The sequence below is a fragment of the Sebastes umbrosus genome, chromosome 4 (assembly GCF_015220745.1).
Source record: "Sebastes umbrosus isolate fSebUmb1 chromosome 4, fSebUmb1.pri, whole genome shotgun sequence".
Lineage (NCBI taxonomy): Eukaryota > Metazoa > Chordata > Actinopteri > Perciformes > Sebastidae > Sebastes > Sebastes umbrosus.
The window spans coordinates 11,316,470-11,335,598 of NC_051272.1; the positions used below are offsets into that span (position 1 = coordinate 11,316,470).

Below are 19,129 nucleotides of genomic sequence, written 5' to 3' on the forward strand. Positions count from 1 at the left end.
GTGTTTAGGGGGCGTTACCTACGCTAATACATGGCCTTATAGTGTTTAGGGGGCGTTACCTATGCTAAAACATGCCCTTATAGTGTTTAGGGGGCGTTACCTACACTAATACATGGCCTTATAGTGTTTAGGGGCGTTACCTATGCTAATACCTGCCCTTATAGTGTGTAGGGGGCGCTACCTATGCTGATAGCTGCCCTTAGTGTTTAGGGGGCATTACCTTTGCTGATACCCACCCTTATATAGTGTTTAGGGGGCGTTACCTACGCTAATACCTGCCCTTATATAGTGTTTAGAGGGCGTTACCTATGCTAATACCTGCCCTTAGTGTTTAGGGGGCGTTACCTATGCTGATACCTGCCCTTAGTGTTTAGAGGGCGTTACCTATGCTAATACCTGCCCTTAGTGTTTAGGGGGCGTTACCTATGCTGATACCTGCCCTTAGTGTTTAGGGGGCGTTACCTATGCTGATACCTGCCCTTAGTGTTTAGGGGGTGTTACCTTTGCTGATACCTGCTCTAAGTATTTAGGGGGGATTACCTTTGCTGATACCTGCCCTTATATAGTGTTTAGGGGGCGCTACCTATGCTAAACAATCAGCCACATGCCTCCAATTTACAATCAAGTGGGATTCGTCATTCAGCACACCTGGGTAAGAGCAGATTTGGATGGTTGAGAATGTTTGTTGCATCTGGAGTTTGCTTCTCTTACCTTTTCTCTTAACAGAATATTGAGAAATTTTCAGAAGGTTGCTGCATGACGCACATCGTGTCACTACTCCAGTGTGAACACTACTGACTGACAACCTGCTAAAAATGTTTATGCAGTAAGGAACTTGGAGAACTTGAACAAAGTTTGAGAGGTTGTGTTTATACTGAAGTAAATAAATCAATAAAAGACTTATGCATCCTATAGTACTTCTGGTTTTCATCCGCCCACACCTCCTCGTTTTATCAGCCCACATCCATATCATCACGACTCCTGCATCGCCTGAAGAGGAGGCAGGTGTGTGTGACCCCTTTCATTAGCACCCTGAATACAACTCGTGTCTGGGATCCGGAGAGGGAGTGCGTGATGGAATGCAAACAGTAGGCGGTCCACGTAGCCACTGAGAATTAGAGCAGCCTGAAGGAAACTCAGACGGTTACAGACAGAGACGGCTCAGTCTGATCAGCTGCTGCATGTAAAGACACACAGTCTTGATGAAACACTGAAGTTAATATAAAATGCAGATTTTAGCCAATTAGGTTCTATCCCTGCTGTCTTGTTTCTGCAGGTCAAAGTCGATCTTTCAATAAAACAACATGCGAGGCAGCGCATTCCTGGAGACAGGAATTTAAAATACATAATTCCGAAAGCACAACACCACCACCCAGAAGACATTTATTGATTCATTGAATCAATACGTTATAGATTCTGCAAACTTGATCTTGCAACAGGATGATTAAAAGCTGATTCAAAGCCTCCACCGCACTGACAAGAAAATAAAAATCCATCTATTTTAATTTACTTAAATGAACCTCAGTATTGTGACACTTGAGCACTTTAAGCCCCCCTCGAGCCAGTGTTTTTTGGTTAACGTTCTTTCTCAAACAGAGAATGGGGGTGTGGTTAATAGTCAGACGTAATTCATCACAATGGCAACTAGATTGCGTCGTTTTTCAACCCAGTTTAGATGAATTTACTGGTTATCAGATCACAAATGAGACAAGAATTATCTCAACAATCCGACTCTCTTTCACTCGCTCTCTTCTTCACCGTCTCCTCCTGGCGAGGCGGCCGTCTGGCTGATGCTGCACCGAGGAGCCGCACCACCGCACGCCGGCCACAGCGCACCGCAGGACAGGTAGACATGTTGCAGAGGTCTGCCGTTTAAAATCCAGTTTTGGGTGCACTATCCACCAGCACTCAAGGCGTAGACGGACGGTCAACCCGAAAACTCTTTATGTCTCCGGCCACGGCTATCGCAGGCGCAGAGGACTACAAAGATAGAGATAGATGGGATGAAAAGTGTCCGTCGGAAAGAGAGAGTTTTGACGATTTTGGGTGAATCATTCTGTGGGTGACTAAAAGTGGCAGCTCGGTGGTTTATCACAGTTCCTCAGGAAACAACTTCTCCGTCCGGATGGCTGACTGAAATAACCAGCGTGCAGAAGGGAAATCAACTTGCTGAGCTCCTCTGGTGATACTAATGACATCCAGAGAGGCATTCACTCTGGTTTCTGTCTACTGAAGCAGCCAAACAGAAAAATACACCTTCATGACAGACCACATTTTAGGCTTCTTTCATTTTGGCTGCTTAGGTGGCGATGCTGACGGAGTGGCTATGACCACTTGACAGTTAAAAATCTTTTAGTTTCTGACATCAAAACTCACCGTGTCTGTGAAAATGTTTTCTGATTGGTCGATATCAGAGTCCGTCAATGAGGTGACAACTGCCGAACCTTGAAGATGGATCTGAACTCACAGTGTGTGTTGATGAGGCCTGACAGACCACGTCTGCTGCTGAAAGCGAGGGCGTTCTACGGGGAGGAAACGACGGGGAGGCGTTCCCCTAAACCTGACACAGAACGAATACAGCCTGTTCTCAATTTATTTTCACCCAATTCACACCCAATGTCCTTTGTGGGCTGAAATTTTGTTCCCAGACTTGGGCCTGACAGCTGAACCCCATTCCAAACCCAAAGCCCAGATTTAACCTCAATTTTCTTACTTTCTCTCTTGTCCTCTCCATCTTCCTCTCTCCTGTATGCACCAAGACTAAGAATCTTCAGCCGAGTTAGCAGCTCTGTGAGCAGCCCTGTCTCCTACAAAATCCTGCGCCCATATACTGTAACTAAACTCCATTCTCAATTACGTTTCGAGGGAACCTATTTTCTCCCAGATTACAGTTGCAGAATAGAACACCGGACGAAAATCTATGTGTATAAATGTATGTATAAACAACACACTGTCTATAAACAATAACGTCGCTGCTCATGTCACGTGTGAAACAAAAAGTCAATGTTGATTTATTTGTCACGCAACTTCTGTATTAAGTTACGCCACTTCTATAGTTATATTAACCCAAACCATCATCTTTAAAAAGTAATTTTTCGATTCTGTTAGCACGACACTTTAAATTCCACTCTCAGTGATTGTGTCTTGGATGAGAAAATTGTCTGCAGAGCTCTGACTTGTTGCATCAGATGTTACAGTTGTTCTTGTTATATTCACTTCCTCTCTGTTTCCCATAAACAGTGTGCAGCAGCCCTGACCTCCACATCCTCCCTCTGTACTAACTCAAACACCATGTAGGTACAATAACTTTACTGTAGAAACAACACATTTAATCTGGAGGTGAAATCTCCCTCTGGCTGATCTCCTGCAGCACTCTGCAGCCAGGAGGCTACAGCTAATGGTGTTCATTTTAACATACAACTGTGTTTGTGGAGGAAAGAAGGGTTTAAAAAAATCTGTTTCATCAGGTTTTTGGTTCGGCCCTGTCGCCCCCATATACCTGGAAATGTCTTCAAACCCTGAGGCAGAAAATATCAGCTAACCCGCCTCCGCTCGGGAATTCAGCATGCGTCATCGTGGTGCATTAGGACGGTGGATAATGATGTGGAACGGATGTTTACAGGATTTAAAGCACAGGGGGACGACCTGGATGAACCTAAACAATGCTATCGCTCTAGGTCTAAAATTAGCACCCGCCAAATGCGGGTCAATTGTTGGCAGTGGCGGATAAAATCGTCAGGCCATTCGCCACTTTGGCGGACAGGGAAACGCTATGGATGGGAATAGAAAACGGGTTCTTAGTTGTCTGATTCCTTGGTATCTCATGCCTCCGTGACTATCGATTCCTCCGTATTGGTGCTTTCCGACAGTTCCGAATGCACAATGATGCATACGCACGCTGTATCATGTTTCAGATTGTTTCGGACCGAAGCCACGACGGAGAGAAAAAAAACGCTCAACAGTGGGGCGCCACTAAACCTGAGGGGTCGCACCCTATTTTTTCTCTGATAATGCTTCAGTGTGAACAACAAATCTGTGTTGAAATCAACAGGAGGACAGTTAGTAACGCTACCCGTTAGAAGCACAGTCCCGCTTGGTTAAATAACGGAGCTACTAACGTTAACAGAGGTGCCATTGAGTTATTATTATGAGACGTTTAAGCGCTGCTCAGAGAAAATTACTATTGGGCGAAGGTACATTACAATGTTAACATGTGTTCAAATGTAACCTCGTAAATTACATTTTTGTCGAGAAACTTGAATAAATCCAGTTGTTTGAAGATGTTTTCACAGTAATATGAAATAGATATAAGAGACGGAATTATGACCTGTTTAACTTCCTGACACTAGCTCTAAGCAGCTTGCCAGGAATTTTTTTAATTAAAGCAAATATTGAAATAATCATTTCAATTGTGTGTTTTATGCAAATAACCACTATAAATGACAATAACAAAGTATTGTCTGAAGGGGAAGAGACATACTGTAGATTTTGCTTTCGTTCGCATACTGAATACTACATGTTGGTCAAATCAGTATGTACCACTAGTATAGAATGAGGTTGTACTACTAGTATAGTATGAGGTTGTACTACTAGTATAGTATGAGGTTGTACTACTAGTATAGTATGAGGTTGTACTACTAGTATAGTATGAGGTTGTAATACTAGTATAGTATGAGGTTTAGAATACAGTCTTGGTTTTACAGTTAGAGTTAGAAGATCTGACACAGAGAGTGAAAGTGAAGTTGTGTCTGATGTTTGATGTTTTTCACATTCTGACCTGTCAAACACGGCTGTGACTAATAAGACAACTGATTGCTGCACTGCAGCGATCTCTGGAGCAGAGTCATCGTTAATGTTATCAGTTCCACCTGTGCAGACTAAATGTCTTTATCTCAGCAAGAGGGCTTCAAGTTTCAGGTGAGCAAGATTTATTTAAAAACTAAAGAAGATATAAAGAAAAAAGTCATAATGATAAGCATGTCTTAGCCTGGAGTTCACTGTGAGTACAGCTGAAGAACATTTTATCTTTGGTGTGTAAATCTCTGGAGAAGAAGAAACTTTTATAAAGACCCCATTAAGTCACATAACATTAGTTTGCATTAACTAGTGCCATCAGATGAATGAACCAGGTGCCTCAAAAATGATTCCTCCAATAAATCCGCTGAGAAAACAGCTCAGAGACTTTTTTTATTGTTGTGATGATTCAGCACAAACTGAAGCTCCTTTCTAAGAGAACGTGCAGGAAATACAAAACTCCTCCAGCCGCTCTGTTTCTACACAAACGGGCTTCAATAACACAACATCCTCTGAGTTACTGACTGTAGCTACAATCTACCATCACATTCTCATCCCAGGTCGTCACATACCGCCCCTTTACGTCACTGGTAACACTTCCTTTTACAGGTCTGTAAATGTCATGGTAATTAGGTGATAATTAGCAAGTAACCTATTTGAAATTTCTTTGGAATTACTGCCAAATTACCCCAATATTTACCTCAAAATTGATCAAAAATTACATTATTATAAACATTATTTAATAATTATATTCCACTATTTCCCAATAGCTGGTAATTTATTTAATACATTTCCAGGAAAAGAATACAAATTTAATTGATATGCTTTATTTACATGTCTGCTGATAAATAGATAATAATTAAAAAACGTTTATTGGATTTCCCGTTGTGCATCTTAGTTTATAACCTTTATGGACGTAATAGCATGTGTATTCGTGCGTGCGAGCCTGTATGCTGGCACCGACCCTGCTACCCTGGATGACGTATTGCCGGTCTGATGTATGGCCTGCTCTTGAACACCCTGTGCTGCTGATACAGGGCTCTTGATCTTGTGCAGCCACTTCAGTGTCTTCAGTCTTGTGAACACATGACATCATCTGAGCTACTGCTGCTGCACTTCTGTTATATGTCAGCATCACTCTGATGTCCAGCAGCAGCTCAGGACGAGAGCTGGAGGAAGAAAGAGCACAGAGACGGGGTTATCTTCTCTTCTTTAACACTCATACATGATGTACAGCACTGATCATTACTTTGATTGGCTTCATCAGAAGTCCATCAGCAGGCGGAGACCCCGCTGAGCCGGCCAACAGCACGCTGCATGTTCAATACGCACTCCAACACACACACTTCAGAGTGAAGATGACATGAACAGAGCAGTGACTTCCACTTCCACTCACGTCTGTTCTCTCGCTATTATTACACACACTCAATGCAACAGACATTATTATCGTTATTATTATGATTGTTATTATCCTGCAGACACTTTGCACTGGCACAGAGCAGAAGATGAGAGGACGCGGGAGAGCAGCAGGGTACGAGTCGATACCGATCCAGACTTCAGTGTTGGAAGTATTCGGAAAAGTAATTTGAGCGAGAAGTTCCTCGTACTTTATATTGTATCAGCTGCAGACTGGTAGAGCTCTCTGTTATTCTGCCAGAAACTCTACAAACGCTGCAGAATTCAGCAGATCAGATAAATCTCACTTCAGCCCGTCTGCACCCCGTCGATTTTATAATGACCAATTCTACTCAAAGCTTTAATCACACTGATCCAGGATCTGAACATTCAGTTCAGTTTTTCATCTGCATGTTAATATGGCTGCATGTTCTTCTTCTTCTTCAGCCAATGTATGTAATGTATATTTCCTAATCTCGTTTCCTCCTGGTGGTACCGTGTGGTATCATGTGTCTGGATGTCTCGTATCATCTCATAGAACCGCTGACTAAAGCTTCAGGGAGTTTTCAGAGCTGCAGTTTGTTTGCTTTGTTCCGATCATAGACTAGTCGTATAGTCTCCGTCACGTCACCCAGAGGTTTCTGAAGAGCCGTTGTGAAGCTCGAAAACTTTTCTTGCCACTTGAATATTAACACAAGCTGCTGTAACTTTTTACTAACTGGGAAAAAAAATCCATTTGCCCTCTGATACATACCTAAAATAGTTTAATGAATCTTTTTTATTCTTAAATGAATTGAATAATAGCTGAAAGGTCATTAACTCCCTCTGTTCCTGCTATCTGAATCTGCCATGTTCACAGACCTCAGAACTGTGTGAAAAAACATTATTATTATAATACATCAGACCGGCACATATTAGTACTTCACAAAAAGTCCAGGCCACGCCCTCTTTTGGGGGAAAGAAAACTGACTTCAACGCAATCTGACGTATGTTTGGATTGTAATCGTGATAAGTTCGTCTGCATTCATCTCTTGGTATACAAACAATTGTTTCATGTCTAATAATTATTTCGGGATCTTGCCTGAACCTGAGCGTTGGTGATACCTTAATAAATGAAGGTTGATCGCCACCATGTCCCTTCAGTCTTCCCCCGTACAACATAGTGGCCGGATATTGCTGATCCAGACATCTCTACATATCTGATTAAATCCTGTTAGGCTAAGTGTTGTCTGTAAATAAGCATTATTAGCGGGGCACTTAAAGGGACTGTTTGTAACTTTTTAAGCATATAAATGTAGCGGGTTGGGACACATGCGCGCTCGCATATGCGCGTTCGCGTGTAGCCGCTGCCTCTCCTCCTCTGCCTGCTCGCCTTCACTCAGACAGCGCGCGTGTTCTCGCTCAGCTCGCTCCACCTCTAGACGTGAATGCGTGCTCACTCCACACTGCAGAGGAGTTAGTTTAGCTCTGAGAATATCTAGTAAATGTACAGTGGACGTTTGTGCAGGAATAAATGCTGCAGCTCCTCCAGACCAACAGAGGTTTCCCGTGTCTTGTGAAGTGACGGGTCTCTTCAACGAGTAACGTTATCGTCTCGTTACCGACCTGGTGCCGGTGTCTTCCTGCTCTCCCCGGCTGCGGGCGGAGACGAGACGTTACTCGCTGCTGAGCAGGCTGAGACAGGAAAAGCCAACACTAGTATCTCCTTCATGGAGAGACCTTCGTCTGGTCAGCTAACATTACTGCCAAGCAGCTGAAATATAGAGTGATATTGTGGTTTTAGCTGACGTGTGTCGCCTCACTGTTTTGAGCGATGCTCGTTCAGGTATATTTAGAGCGAGCAAGCGCGAGCCCGACGATGACTTTCGTTGATTTCACGGCCACAGGTGTCGCTGTTAAGAAGCATTTCTGAAAGTTACAAATAGTCCCTTTAAGCATAACAATTGTGCATTTTGCGATAAAAGAAACAAATTTGGCACAGATGTAGGGTTTATATGTTATGAAAAGATATCGATATCGGGGCACTGCAAAGTTGCCCTTGAGGGCTGTGAATGTAAACATAGTCCATGTGGGCAGAATCGAGATAACAAGAACGCTCATTAAAATCGGTGTAAATGCAAAGAAAACCGTCATGGTTTGTGCACAGCCCGGGACAGGAGGGCTCTGATTAACCAGAACATCACTGGCTATGGATTATTACCTGCTGTTTATAGGTATTTCATCCATCTGCAGCAGAGATGCAGTACAGAGGAGGACAGAGGCATGTAGGCTTCATTTCCTGTGGTTTGATCAAATTATATGAAATAATGGCAGGACAGGATGTTCCATTAGTGTCTGTATGGAAATCAGCCTCGACTCCAGTCAGACTGATGAAACTAATGTCCTGTTTGGACAGTTAAATGTGCTACTTCCACCTCAGGATCAGCTTCTTTCCGTCTGCTAAAGGGACTCTGAACCGTTTTGTACATTCACACAATGTTAATATATAACTGTGGGAGTTTTTTCAGTAACAATCTGTAATAAGCATAATTTGTAAATGGTAATATAATAGTTAAAAAACTTAGTTAATAGTTATTCTTCTGTTAACAAACAATGAAGCTAGTGTAATATGAAATAATTAATTTATAAATGATATATTGAATCATAGCTAAAAAGAGACAATAACAATTACATTCTGAAGTATTTTTTTTTTTTTTTTTACAGTTTATTGTTATAACATTTAATATAATATATTAAGTATTCATTAATGATCACCAAATGATTTGTAAACTTTTAAGAAATTGTTTGTAAAACATCTATAAACATTACATAGAAATCGGTTATTAACCATTGACAAACTATTAACTATCTAAATAATGTTTATAGATGCTTTATAAAGTATTTATCAACCATTTAACAAGGTATTATAATAACCAGTTGTACCTTTTCTAATAACATCCAAATAATGTTTATAGATGATTTATTAACCAATTATTAACCATTAACAAAGTATTAATTATCTATCTAAATCATTTTTATAGATGCTTTATAAAGTATTTATTAAACTTTTAACAAGATGTTATAATAATCAGTTGCAACTTTATAATAGTCATCAAAAAATAATGTTTATATGGGCTTTATAAACCAGTTATTGACCATTAACAAAGTGTTAACAAATCTTTAATTAACTATCAATTTACCATTTATAAATTATAAATATAACCATTATATAAAATAAATTAAGTGTTACCATTTTTTCTCTTTGTCAAACACCTTCACTGGATTTAACACTAAAAAAGAAGCCATGTAATCCGAGAAAATACAAATTCAGATAATGTGACCCAGTTTCTGACCGAGGGGTTGAAAAGGAAAACAGAATCTAGAGGACGATGATGATGATGATGATGATGATGATGATGATGATGATGATGATGGCGGCCCGACATCTTTTGAAGTTTCATCACTATACTGGAGGAAACTGTGAGAAGACAGAGAGGAAATAATGCAATAAGACAAACGCTGTTATTGTATCAGCAGGTCAGAAGCACATTATGGTGAAGGGCGTCCTCGGCCTCATGGGTGTGCTGACATTTTGAACTCTAGTGGATTGTTTTAACACTTCAGTCACGTCGTCACGTCGTCTTTGCGGTCCCTTGAACACAGCGTGTTATCAGTTCTGTTAAGATGTTTCCCCGAGAGACGAGATGAAGTCCAGCACACCCACGTCCACTTCACAAGCCAGCGCTGCAGAATTAGTGTAAATTATTAAGTGTTATTCTTAGCAGTGAGGGCTCTTGTGTGGATGAGTCACATCATACAGAATGAATAATGCAAATTGTGGAAAGAACAGCGTGAAAATAGTGATTGCTGCATGTTTAGATCTACAGCCGAGATGGAAGTGCTCACATGTTCTAATTAAATTTTCGAAGTTAAAATTAGTTTTTAATTTAAACTTGAGAATTGCATTTAATTAAACCAGCACATTACATATTAACAACTTAGATCAGAGAAAGTGGAAAAACGTTATGTTCGCTAACTGCAAATCACGTTACTGCAGTATAAAGCAAACGGCTGTCTCTGGCATAAACTTATTCATCAGTTTTCATTAATTCATTCATTTGTTACAGCTTGAGTATTGCTTTCAGACACATTGCGACAACGGCACTGCGCTCTGAAACCCGTTATTTCCAATGGCTTACATCGCGCCACGACAGCTTTGCTATGATGCTGCAGATGTGCGGCGAGCGTAGCTCAAACCACACCGCGGTGTCGTGAGCATCTCTCCTCCATCAGGAAAAGACATTAGTTGTGGCTCTGTTGTCCTCTGGATGGAAACAGTAGAGCTTATAGACGCTGTACAGTTCCAGAAACACCTAAAAAAGGTGTGAAAAATCAGGAGAATTGTGACCCCAGGAGGAAACCGGGAGATAGCGATGAAAAACGGGAGTCTCCCTGAAAAATCGGGAGGGTTGGCAAGTAAACAGCACGGTGATCATTTGCGTCCTCAGAACTCAGGTCGAATAATCTGGATTATAGTTGTGTGAGTCTGAAACAGGACGACACAGTCGACATGGTATTCTGTCTTCAAATGCAGATTTTGAAGGAAGCAGGAGACAGATTAGAATGAAATGAGTTTTTAATCAGACCATCATTGATTAAAAGATCCAGTCAACGATCATTTGAACTGCTGTACGGCCTCTCTGGTGCTGTTCTATTGAGCCAATTATGTGCCATTCATCATCAACACAGTGCCCACGTCTTTTGTCAGTTGTTCCCTCTGCGGCCGCTATAGAGAAAAAGAGCTCTGACTTTGTTTTGGCCGCTCTGAGCGCTTCTACTTGAAAATCTGTGAACTTTTCAGAAAGGCGCCCAGACAGCAGTTCTCTACCAGAAAAAAGTGCTGTGTGGACACTGAGCATCGTGTGTCCGGCTGCAGGAGCCTCCTCCTGACAGACACTAATGGACTCAACACAATAGTTAGAAATTACAGAGCTGCTCGTCCCTCTGGTTTCTGACTGATGTGTCCTTTGTTCTGAACCAACAAAGGATTAAATGTTGTATTCAGCCTCTGCTCCTCCGCTCTGCCAACTGGCAGATTTACTTTAGTTTGTTCTGATTCGTTTATGACAACATTTTTTCTCCTTGTGCTCTTCTACTGTGTCAATGGATCCTACTGACTAACTTTTCCTCTAGCGCCACCATCAGGTTTATATCTGTGATAAACAGTAAAACATCTCAACAACTCTTAGATGGATGGTGATGATATGTGGTTCATCATGCAGGATGAATTGTAATAACTTTGGTGATGCTCTGACTTTTCATCAGCTCAATATTTTGATGTGTTTAATACTTAAAGGAATATTTCACCCCAAAAATGAACATCTGTAAATCAATTACTCAATTCAATTCAGTTTATTTTTATATAGCGTCAAATCATAACAGAAGTGATCTCAAGAGGCTTTTCATATAGAGCAGGTCTAGACTATACTCTAATAATTTAGAGACCCAACAAAAGATCCTCCAGGAGCATGCAACATTGTTTGTTATGCAACAGTGACAAGAAAAACTTCCCCTTTACTCGTGGGTACTCACAGAACATAGCAGCTACAACCTAAAAATCACAAGTTGCGGTAATGCATTAAAGAAAGTTAGTGGAAAGTTAAAAATTAGTGACGTTAAAATGAATTCGCATCAACGAGTTATTATCACGTTAACTTTGACAGCCCCAATCAGTGTGTGACGAGTTGGGACAAGAAAGCGTTTCCCAAACACATGCATCTTCGCTGAAACCTTACCATTTAAAACACTGTGACACAATCATCTAATATGAACATACAGCAGTTCATCAGGAGACTGAGCTGCCTGGAGACGTGCAAAAAAGTCATTTTTGCAATTCTTTTTTTGTAATTAAATAAATTAAATTGCAGCCAACTCGTTAAGTTTTGGGGTTGTTGAGTTTAGATGAAGGTTTGAGTGACATTTATAAAAACTCAGTTTGACTTGTGTTTCTGTGCACAACATGAAGAACAAGCAGCTCTGTGGTGTGTTATCACTCTCAGTGGACATCACAGTGTTTCCATTTATTTTGTTTATCTGTCTGTTAAAATTGTGAATGGATTTGCATGCAGCTTTGTGTGGAGGCTCCAGTAAAGATCTTGACATTTGCACCTTTCTGGAGGATAAATGTGATGTTTTTTTTTAAGCTGCAGAGCATCCAGACTTCTATTCAATGCTCGTGTTTGAGCAGCTTCTTATCTGCAGAAAGCCGTCAGCCTGAACCCTCCCGCTCAAAGGTCATGTCGATGACCTTTCCCACCTCTGTGGAGGAGATTCCCCCGTCAGTCATGACATTTCTCCTGAAACTATCTGCTACAGTTAAGATCTGTAGGGAGGAATCTATTTTATATTCAGCTGATTCTGTTTAACCATCTACAACTGTTAGACAGGTCAGAAACTCTTCATTATCCTCCTCCATAAGCGCACTCAGAGCTCACCTATTCACAGCAACCTTTGATACCGGGTGCTAATTTCAGACCCTGTCCACACTGCTGCACAGAGCGCCGTTCGCTTGTTTATTCAAAGTTTATTAATACAGACAGATATTCAAGAAACACAGAGAATGGATGAATAATACAAAATGAAATGACATGTGACATGCACAAAACTGGCGATGACAGTAGCAAAGGGGATGCATCAAAATGAAATACCAGCGTGTTTGGAGAGCTGGAGGTAGAAGTCGACTGCTGGGAGCGTACATTAACACAATGGGACACTCTGTCCTCACTCTACCTCTATGCCTTTATATTTTAATGCTGCATGGGCTGAAACCTTGACACAGTAAAGGGCTCTCACTTCTTCACAAAATACTCTCCTAGTGAAGTGTCAGTCAAAAACACAACACAGTACTCCAGTCAGACCTGGTTCATGAGACGCTGTTAGAGGAACAAAGGAGTTAAGACAAAAACTGAACAGAGGACAGAAGATGTAAAAGCAAGAAACATCAAGGCCATCAGCAGAGAGTCGCTGGCACTCATAACCAATTTAACAAACTAAACCATCAAGCAAGGATGTGCCATAAATAGGCATATTTCCCTTAAAGGGACTGTTTGTAAGAATCAGAAATGCATGTTAACAGCGACACCTGTGGCCGTTAAGTCAACGAAAGTCAGCGCCAAAATACCATTTTACATTAAATATTGTGGTGCTGCAGAGATGTCCTGGCACATCATATTCTACAGACTTAAGAAAACATGCGAAAATCCCACCATAACTCATTTTAATATGTTTATCAATTAAAATGAGAATAATGATGTAGAAGTTATCATTCCCTCTAATATCGCAAATCCTATCGAAATATCAGTCAAAATAATTATATATAGATATTTTATCAAAATCGTTCAGTCCTAAAAAAAAAATATTGAATTATTTATAAAGTTATTGTTTTTGTTTATACTATTTGTCTGTTGTTTTAAAATCTTTGACTCTAATCCAAACATTTTTTAAATGTTTCTTATTATCTGTTGTTATAGTGTAGATATTATCCACATTACCATGACAACCAACATCATCATCAGGACAACATGTCAGTCACATGTTTCTCAAAGACTCAGAGATTAAAGTTCGTATCATCATCATCATCATCATCATCATCATCATCATCATCATCATCATCATCATCATCATCATCATCATCATCATCATCTATTTCTGTTGTCCTACAGTCACAGAGACCTTCACTGGTAAAACCTTCAGTGGGAGTTCATCATCAGTGTAAATGTATGGAAACATCCTCTCAGTGAAAGTGTGTGTGTAGGTGTGTATGTGTGTGTTAGTATCAGGATCAGAGAACGACAGCTTTCCTTCGTTCCAGTCCAGATTCACTCTGATCCTCTGGAACTTCTTCTGGACTACGATATCAGACCATTCATCTGGTGGGGAGAGTGTTCTGTATTCACCATTAAAGAACCATATTGTCCATAATCCAGACTGTATGTCTCCCTTCCTCTGGACAGACTCTGCTAACACACCCAGTCCCCAGTATGTACTGTCTCCAACCTGGACGTCCCAGCTGTGAGTCCCTGAGTTAAAGCCCTCAGAGCCCAGGACAGAGCAGTAATAGTAATCATCAAACCTCTCTGGATTATCAGGAAGCTGCTGTTTTTCTCCTCCTCTCACACTGGTCAGATCTTCAGACAGGATGAGTTCTGGATGAGCAGTGTTTGGGTCCAGAATCACAGGAGTGTAGGAGACCATGTCCTTCATCTTGTTCCAGATGTTGAAGGTCAGGTTGCCCAGGTGTTTGGCCTGGTCTATCAGAGCTCCTGAGAGCAGCTTTGGATCCTCCAGCAGGGGGCGCTGCTGGACTCTTTCCACTGCAGCCTTGTAGTTGAGCAGGAATGAGACGTCTTCAGCTCTCAGCTCGTCCTCTGTGGCTCTGACTGTGTCTGAAAGAGCTGCTATCTCTCTGCTCACAGCCTCCATCTTCTCCTTCATCATCTGACTCTTCTGCTCCTCTTCCTCCCTCAGTGCAGCCATCCTGGCCTCCTCTTCCTCTTCTAGAAACTGGTGAAGCTTCTTAAACTGCTCCTTAATCTGCCTCTCTGTGTGTCGGGCCTGGACCTTCATGTGTTCTGCTGTTTGATCAAACTTCACTTTAACTTCTTCAAAAACCTTTAACTTCTTCTTTAAGGGCTCCAGAGTTTCCTGAAGTTCCTTCTTGTGTTGTCGTGCAGCTTCATCGATGGGTCTGAATCTGTGGTCGGTGTGTTTTTCTGAATCTCTGCAGATGTGACACACCGGCTGCTGATGGTCCAGACAGAAGAGTTTGAGTTTCTCAGAGTGCAGACTGCAGAGAGCCTCTGAAGATCTCTGATCTCTCTCCTGTAAGAAACTCTCACACAGGTTCTTTAAAGCCAAGTTAGGAGGTGGGTCCTTTGAATGTCTTCTCTTACAAAGTGGACACTCTCGGACGGGTTTATCTGTCCACCAGCTCTGCAGACAGACTTTACAGAAGCTGTGGCTACATGACAGGATGACAGGATCTTTAAAGACGTCGTGGCAGACAGAACAGCAGAGATCGTCCTCTAATCTGGAAGCCATTTAGTCTCTGAGTGAAGCTGAAAACACAGCAGGCAGACGGCTCAGCCACTTCCTGTTACCTGAAAGTTACTTTCACTTTGAGACTTTGTTCTTGTAAAACTCTGGTTCAGTTTGTGGATTCAGCAGCTGGTTGAAGTGGTAGTATTCCAGTATTCCCAGTATATCCCTTCTGTAGATGTCCTCTCTCAGTGGAAGTGGTGGTTTTGGTCTAAAAGTCAATCTTATCGTCCGTCTCTCAGTATGTGTGTGTTAACAGATTAACAGAATAACAACCTGTTTCCTGGTTTGTCTCAGGCGAGTCAGGTGATGTGCGGAGCTTCATCATAACGGTTTGTGAGGTTGAGTTTCATTCCAAACTGCTTAAAGGCACAGTCACACATGTGAAAGTTCACCAAAGCTGAACTCCACGCACTCGTTGACTGTATGAGCTGCAGATGTGTGTTTGCATGTAGAGGGGAAGGTAAAACAGCCAGTAGTAACAAAGAATAAGAAGAATCACAATTCTGTTAATCAATAAATAATCCAATATGAACGTGAGTGTGTGTGTAGATTTGCATTTACAATGTTAAAAAGTTTTGAATCAGTGGTTATATCGATGTTCTTCTGTTCTTCAATAATAACTGTTTTAATTAGGGATGTCAATCGATTAAAATAGTTAATTGTGATTAATCGCAAATGAATAGCACATTTTTTATCTGTTCAAAATGTACCTTAAAGGGACTGTTTGTAAGATTCAGAAATGCTTGTTAACAGCGACACCTGTGGCCGTTAAGTCAACGAAAGTCAGCGTCGGGCTCGTGCTCATGCTCGCTCTACATAGACATGAACGAGCATCGCTCAAAACAGTGAGGCGACACACGTCAGCTAAAACCACAATATCACTCTATATTTCAGCTGCTTGGCAGTAATGTTAGCTGACCAGACGAAGGTCTCTCCATGAATCACCGCTGATGGGGTGCCGCGTTCGGGGGTAGACACCGGCACCCAGTCGGAGACGATAACGTTTCTCTCTGCGGAGCCCCGTCACTTCACAAGACCCGGAAAACCTCTGTTGGTCTGGAGGAGCTGCAGCAGTTATTTCTGCACAAACGTCCACTGTACATTTACTAGATATTCTCAGAGCTAAACTAACTCTTCTGCAGTGTGGAGTGAGCGCGCATGCACGTGAGGTGGAGCCAGCTGAGGGAAGGCAAGCATGCAGAGGAGCAGAGACTCCAGTCCTGGAGACCAAAGCTATGGTCTCCCCCGCGTCCTCCGTCCACGGCCAACACTGTTTTGCAAGACGAGCTTCACTAGATAAAACTTTGCGGTTTTGGTGCTTCCATGTTGTTTGTGTTGGAGTCTCGTCTGAACAGCGTATAGCCACACGTGAGCACGCATATGCGGGCGCGCATGGGACACCGCCGACCCGGGTGATTTATACGTGTAAGAAGTTACAAACAGTCTCTTTAACTTCTACTAACTTCTTCTGCCAAAACATAGCATAACTTTGGAGCGTTATGTAACCTCTGTCCGACAAGCTAGTATAACATGGTTGGTACCAATGGATTCCTCTCGCTCTAAAACTGAACCTACTAGAGCCTCTGAAAGAGAGTAAAGTCGGTCGGGATCGCCAGCATTCTTGCGGGTCTTGCCTCTCTAAGTTTCATCTCAGTCTCAGTATCATTTAGTTTTGAAACCGCTCAGTGAACTACATCTCTCATCATCACCAGCACTAACTAGCTAACTTAGCTATGTTCCACGCACAGGTGAAACGTTATCTGACCTGATGTGTTTTATCAGCCAGGAAGAGAAAGAAGGATCAGACCTGTTGCAGGTGTGAGTTTATCCCAGTAGGAAACCCACACACATCGTAGCTTCAGAGAGAGAGACGTCACTGCCACACTTTTGGGTGTGTCGTCTTTTTAATGACGTATTTTCACAGTCTGATGCTTCAACAGTTTTACAACAAACTGAGACTTTCTTGACTTGCAAAATTATCTTTTAAATTAACAAACATCATATGTGTGATTCATGGAGCAATTCAACCGGGATCAAACTCATTTTTATCTCTCTCCGTTCATATTTTTTCAAAAATAAGGTCCTATGATGGTCCACCGGAGGGGCAGGACTTCACCTCTCTATATAAAAAGTCTTGGAGACTGAAGAAGTATGCAGATAGTGTGTTTTATATTTGGGTTGTGTTCAGGGTCATTACATGTGTGGAGGATGTTGGGCGTTTTTGACTGACACCATAAGCTCCTTGTTTAAGTCCTTTTTCCTTTCAACAATTTAGTTTTACAAGTTAGTTTAATCATGACCAAAAAGTAATTTTAGTTTCCTGAACTTAATCTGACTTTAACTTTAGATACATAAACTTCTTATTCTGGTTATTTTTTCCTCTCCTCTCTTTTTTAAATGTTTAGTTTGACATTTTTAGACCACTTGAAGTCCATCAAAGGACGTCCCTATCACTTAACTACTTCACACAGACAGTTGTCTTTTCACGTCGCTCGCTCTTCAATGGCAACCAGCCCTTTATTCAACAGTTGATAAGTGTTTAAATCACTTCTCGGCCAAAGTAGTCTCTATTCATTTCCATTTCTTCTTTGTTCATTTCACCTGTCTGTATCAGCAGAGACAGACTCAGCTAATAGCTCAGCTTTGTCCTTCCTCCCCCGTCTCAGGATAAAAAGATGTTTGCTGGAAGAAATGAAAGAAGTTGAAAGAATTTGACGTCACCTGTTATGGAGGTTTTTTCCGCCAATCGATTGTTTTCTTCTCAAACACTGAAGGGAAAGCAGATAAACTGTGACTGTCCCTCATGAGGACATCGTGGGATGGATTGACCACAGTCTGTCCAGCTGTTCCTTCGCCGAGCACAATATCTCACACGCTAATCACTGGATTTTCATTAAGCTTTGGGAATGATGATGAATGGAGCATTAAGGAAGGGGCTACGCTATTTGTGTATGCAGTGATGAAGACGGTCATGACCCCTAGGCTACTCTTTGTGTGGGGCCCTTCCAAGCCCCCAGGAAGAACAACGGTTGTTGATGCCAAACGGCGTACAACAACTTCCGTGTCCATCACATGATGCTGTTGGGCCCAAAAAGACTTTTTCCCATAGACTTACATTGGGAAAAAGACGTCTGTAACTCAACGAATCCTTTTTTGCAGTAAATCAACTTTCCCAGTATGAACACTTGAATAGTCCTTTTTTAAATCATTAGGTCCTAAAAGTTGTAAAATGCACTAATAGCTGAATCCAGAGTTATTTTCCTTCCTCCGTTCATGTGAATGAGACCCAGACCGAGGCTGGAGCGAGGGCTGAGAGGCGGAGTTAGCAAGCTCTTATCAACATGGGAGTGGACAAATATGCTGCTTTATGCAAATGTATGTATATATTTATTATTGGAAATCAATTAACAACACAAAACAAAACTAAACCTAACCAAGTAGTTTTATTGCATTTTTTGTTTGTTTTCAATTTACAACGTTAACCACGTGTTTAACTGTTTAAAAGTGTTTAAAAGTGCGTCCATAATCCCGGAGAAAATATGTTTCCTTCCAATTGTAATAGATGATGCAGTTTAGTTGTGTAGAAACGTGATTTTGTAGGAGACAGGGTTGCGTTGGCATTGCACCAGTGAGAGAAATTTGGGTCTGAATTTAGCTCCATTTACTGCTGTCACTCTGCTCATGAGGAGGACCGACATGGGAGCACCAAGTTTAAGTGAGATTGCGAGTGTGATTGGATCTGACTCGTGTCCTCGTCGCCACTTTGATTCTTCTATTAATAAACTACGACCTCCGCCAACATATCCCGTCCTGAAAGGAAATCCTCATCTGACTGCAGAGCTGGTGAGAAACAGGACCTGTC

At 41.6% G+C, this 19,129-nt stretch overlaps 1 protein-coding gene and 1 long non-coding RNA gene across 2 annotated transcripts; both read right to left on the reverse strand.

Moving 5' to 3' along the window:
• Positions 1–2,985: 2,985 nt before the first annotated feature.
• On the reverse strand, positions 2,986–18,717 carry LOC119486391. Its single transcript, XR_005206522.1, has 3 exons — positions 18,692–18,717; positions 15,541–15,547; positions 2,986–3,078 (listed from the first exon to the last, which is right to left on the reverse strand). It is a non-coding gene; the product is annotated as an uncharacterized LOC119486391 (long non-coding RNA).
• Positions 13,199–15,981, reverse strand: LOC119486307 (nuclear factor 7, brain-like). The gene is given in 2 exon segments (XM_037766350.1): positions 13,199–13,905; positions 13,908–15,981. Coding segments are annotated over 2 exon segments (1,491 nt in total). The 5' UTR covers positions 15,268–15,981; the 3' UTR covers positions 13,199–13,774.
• Positions 18,718–19,129: the final 412 nt, after the last annotated feature.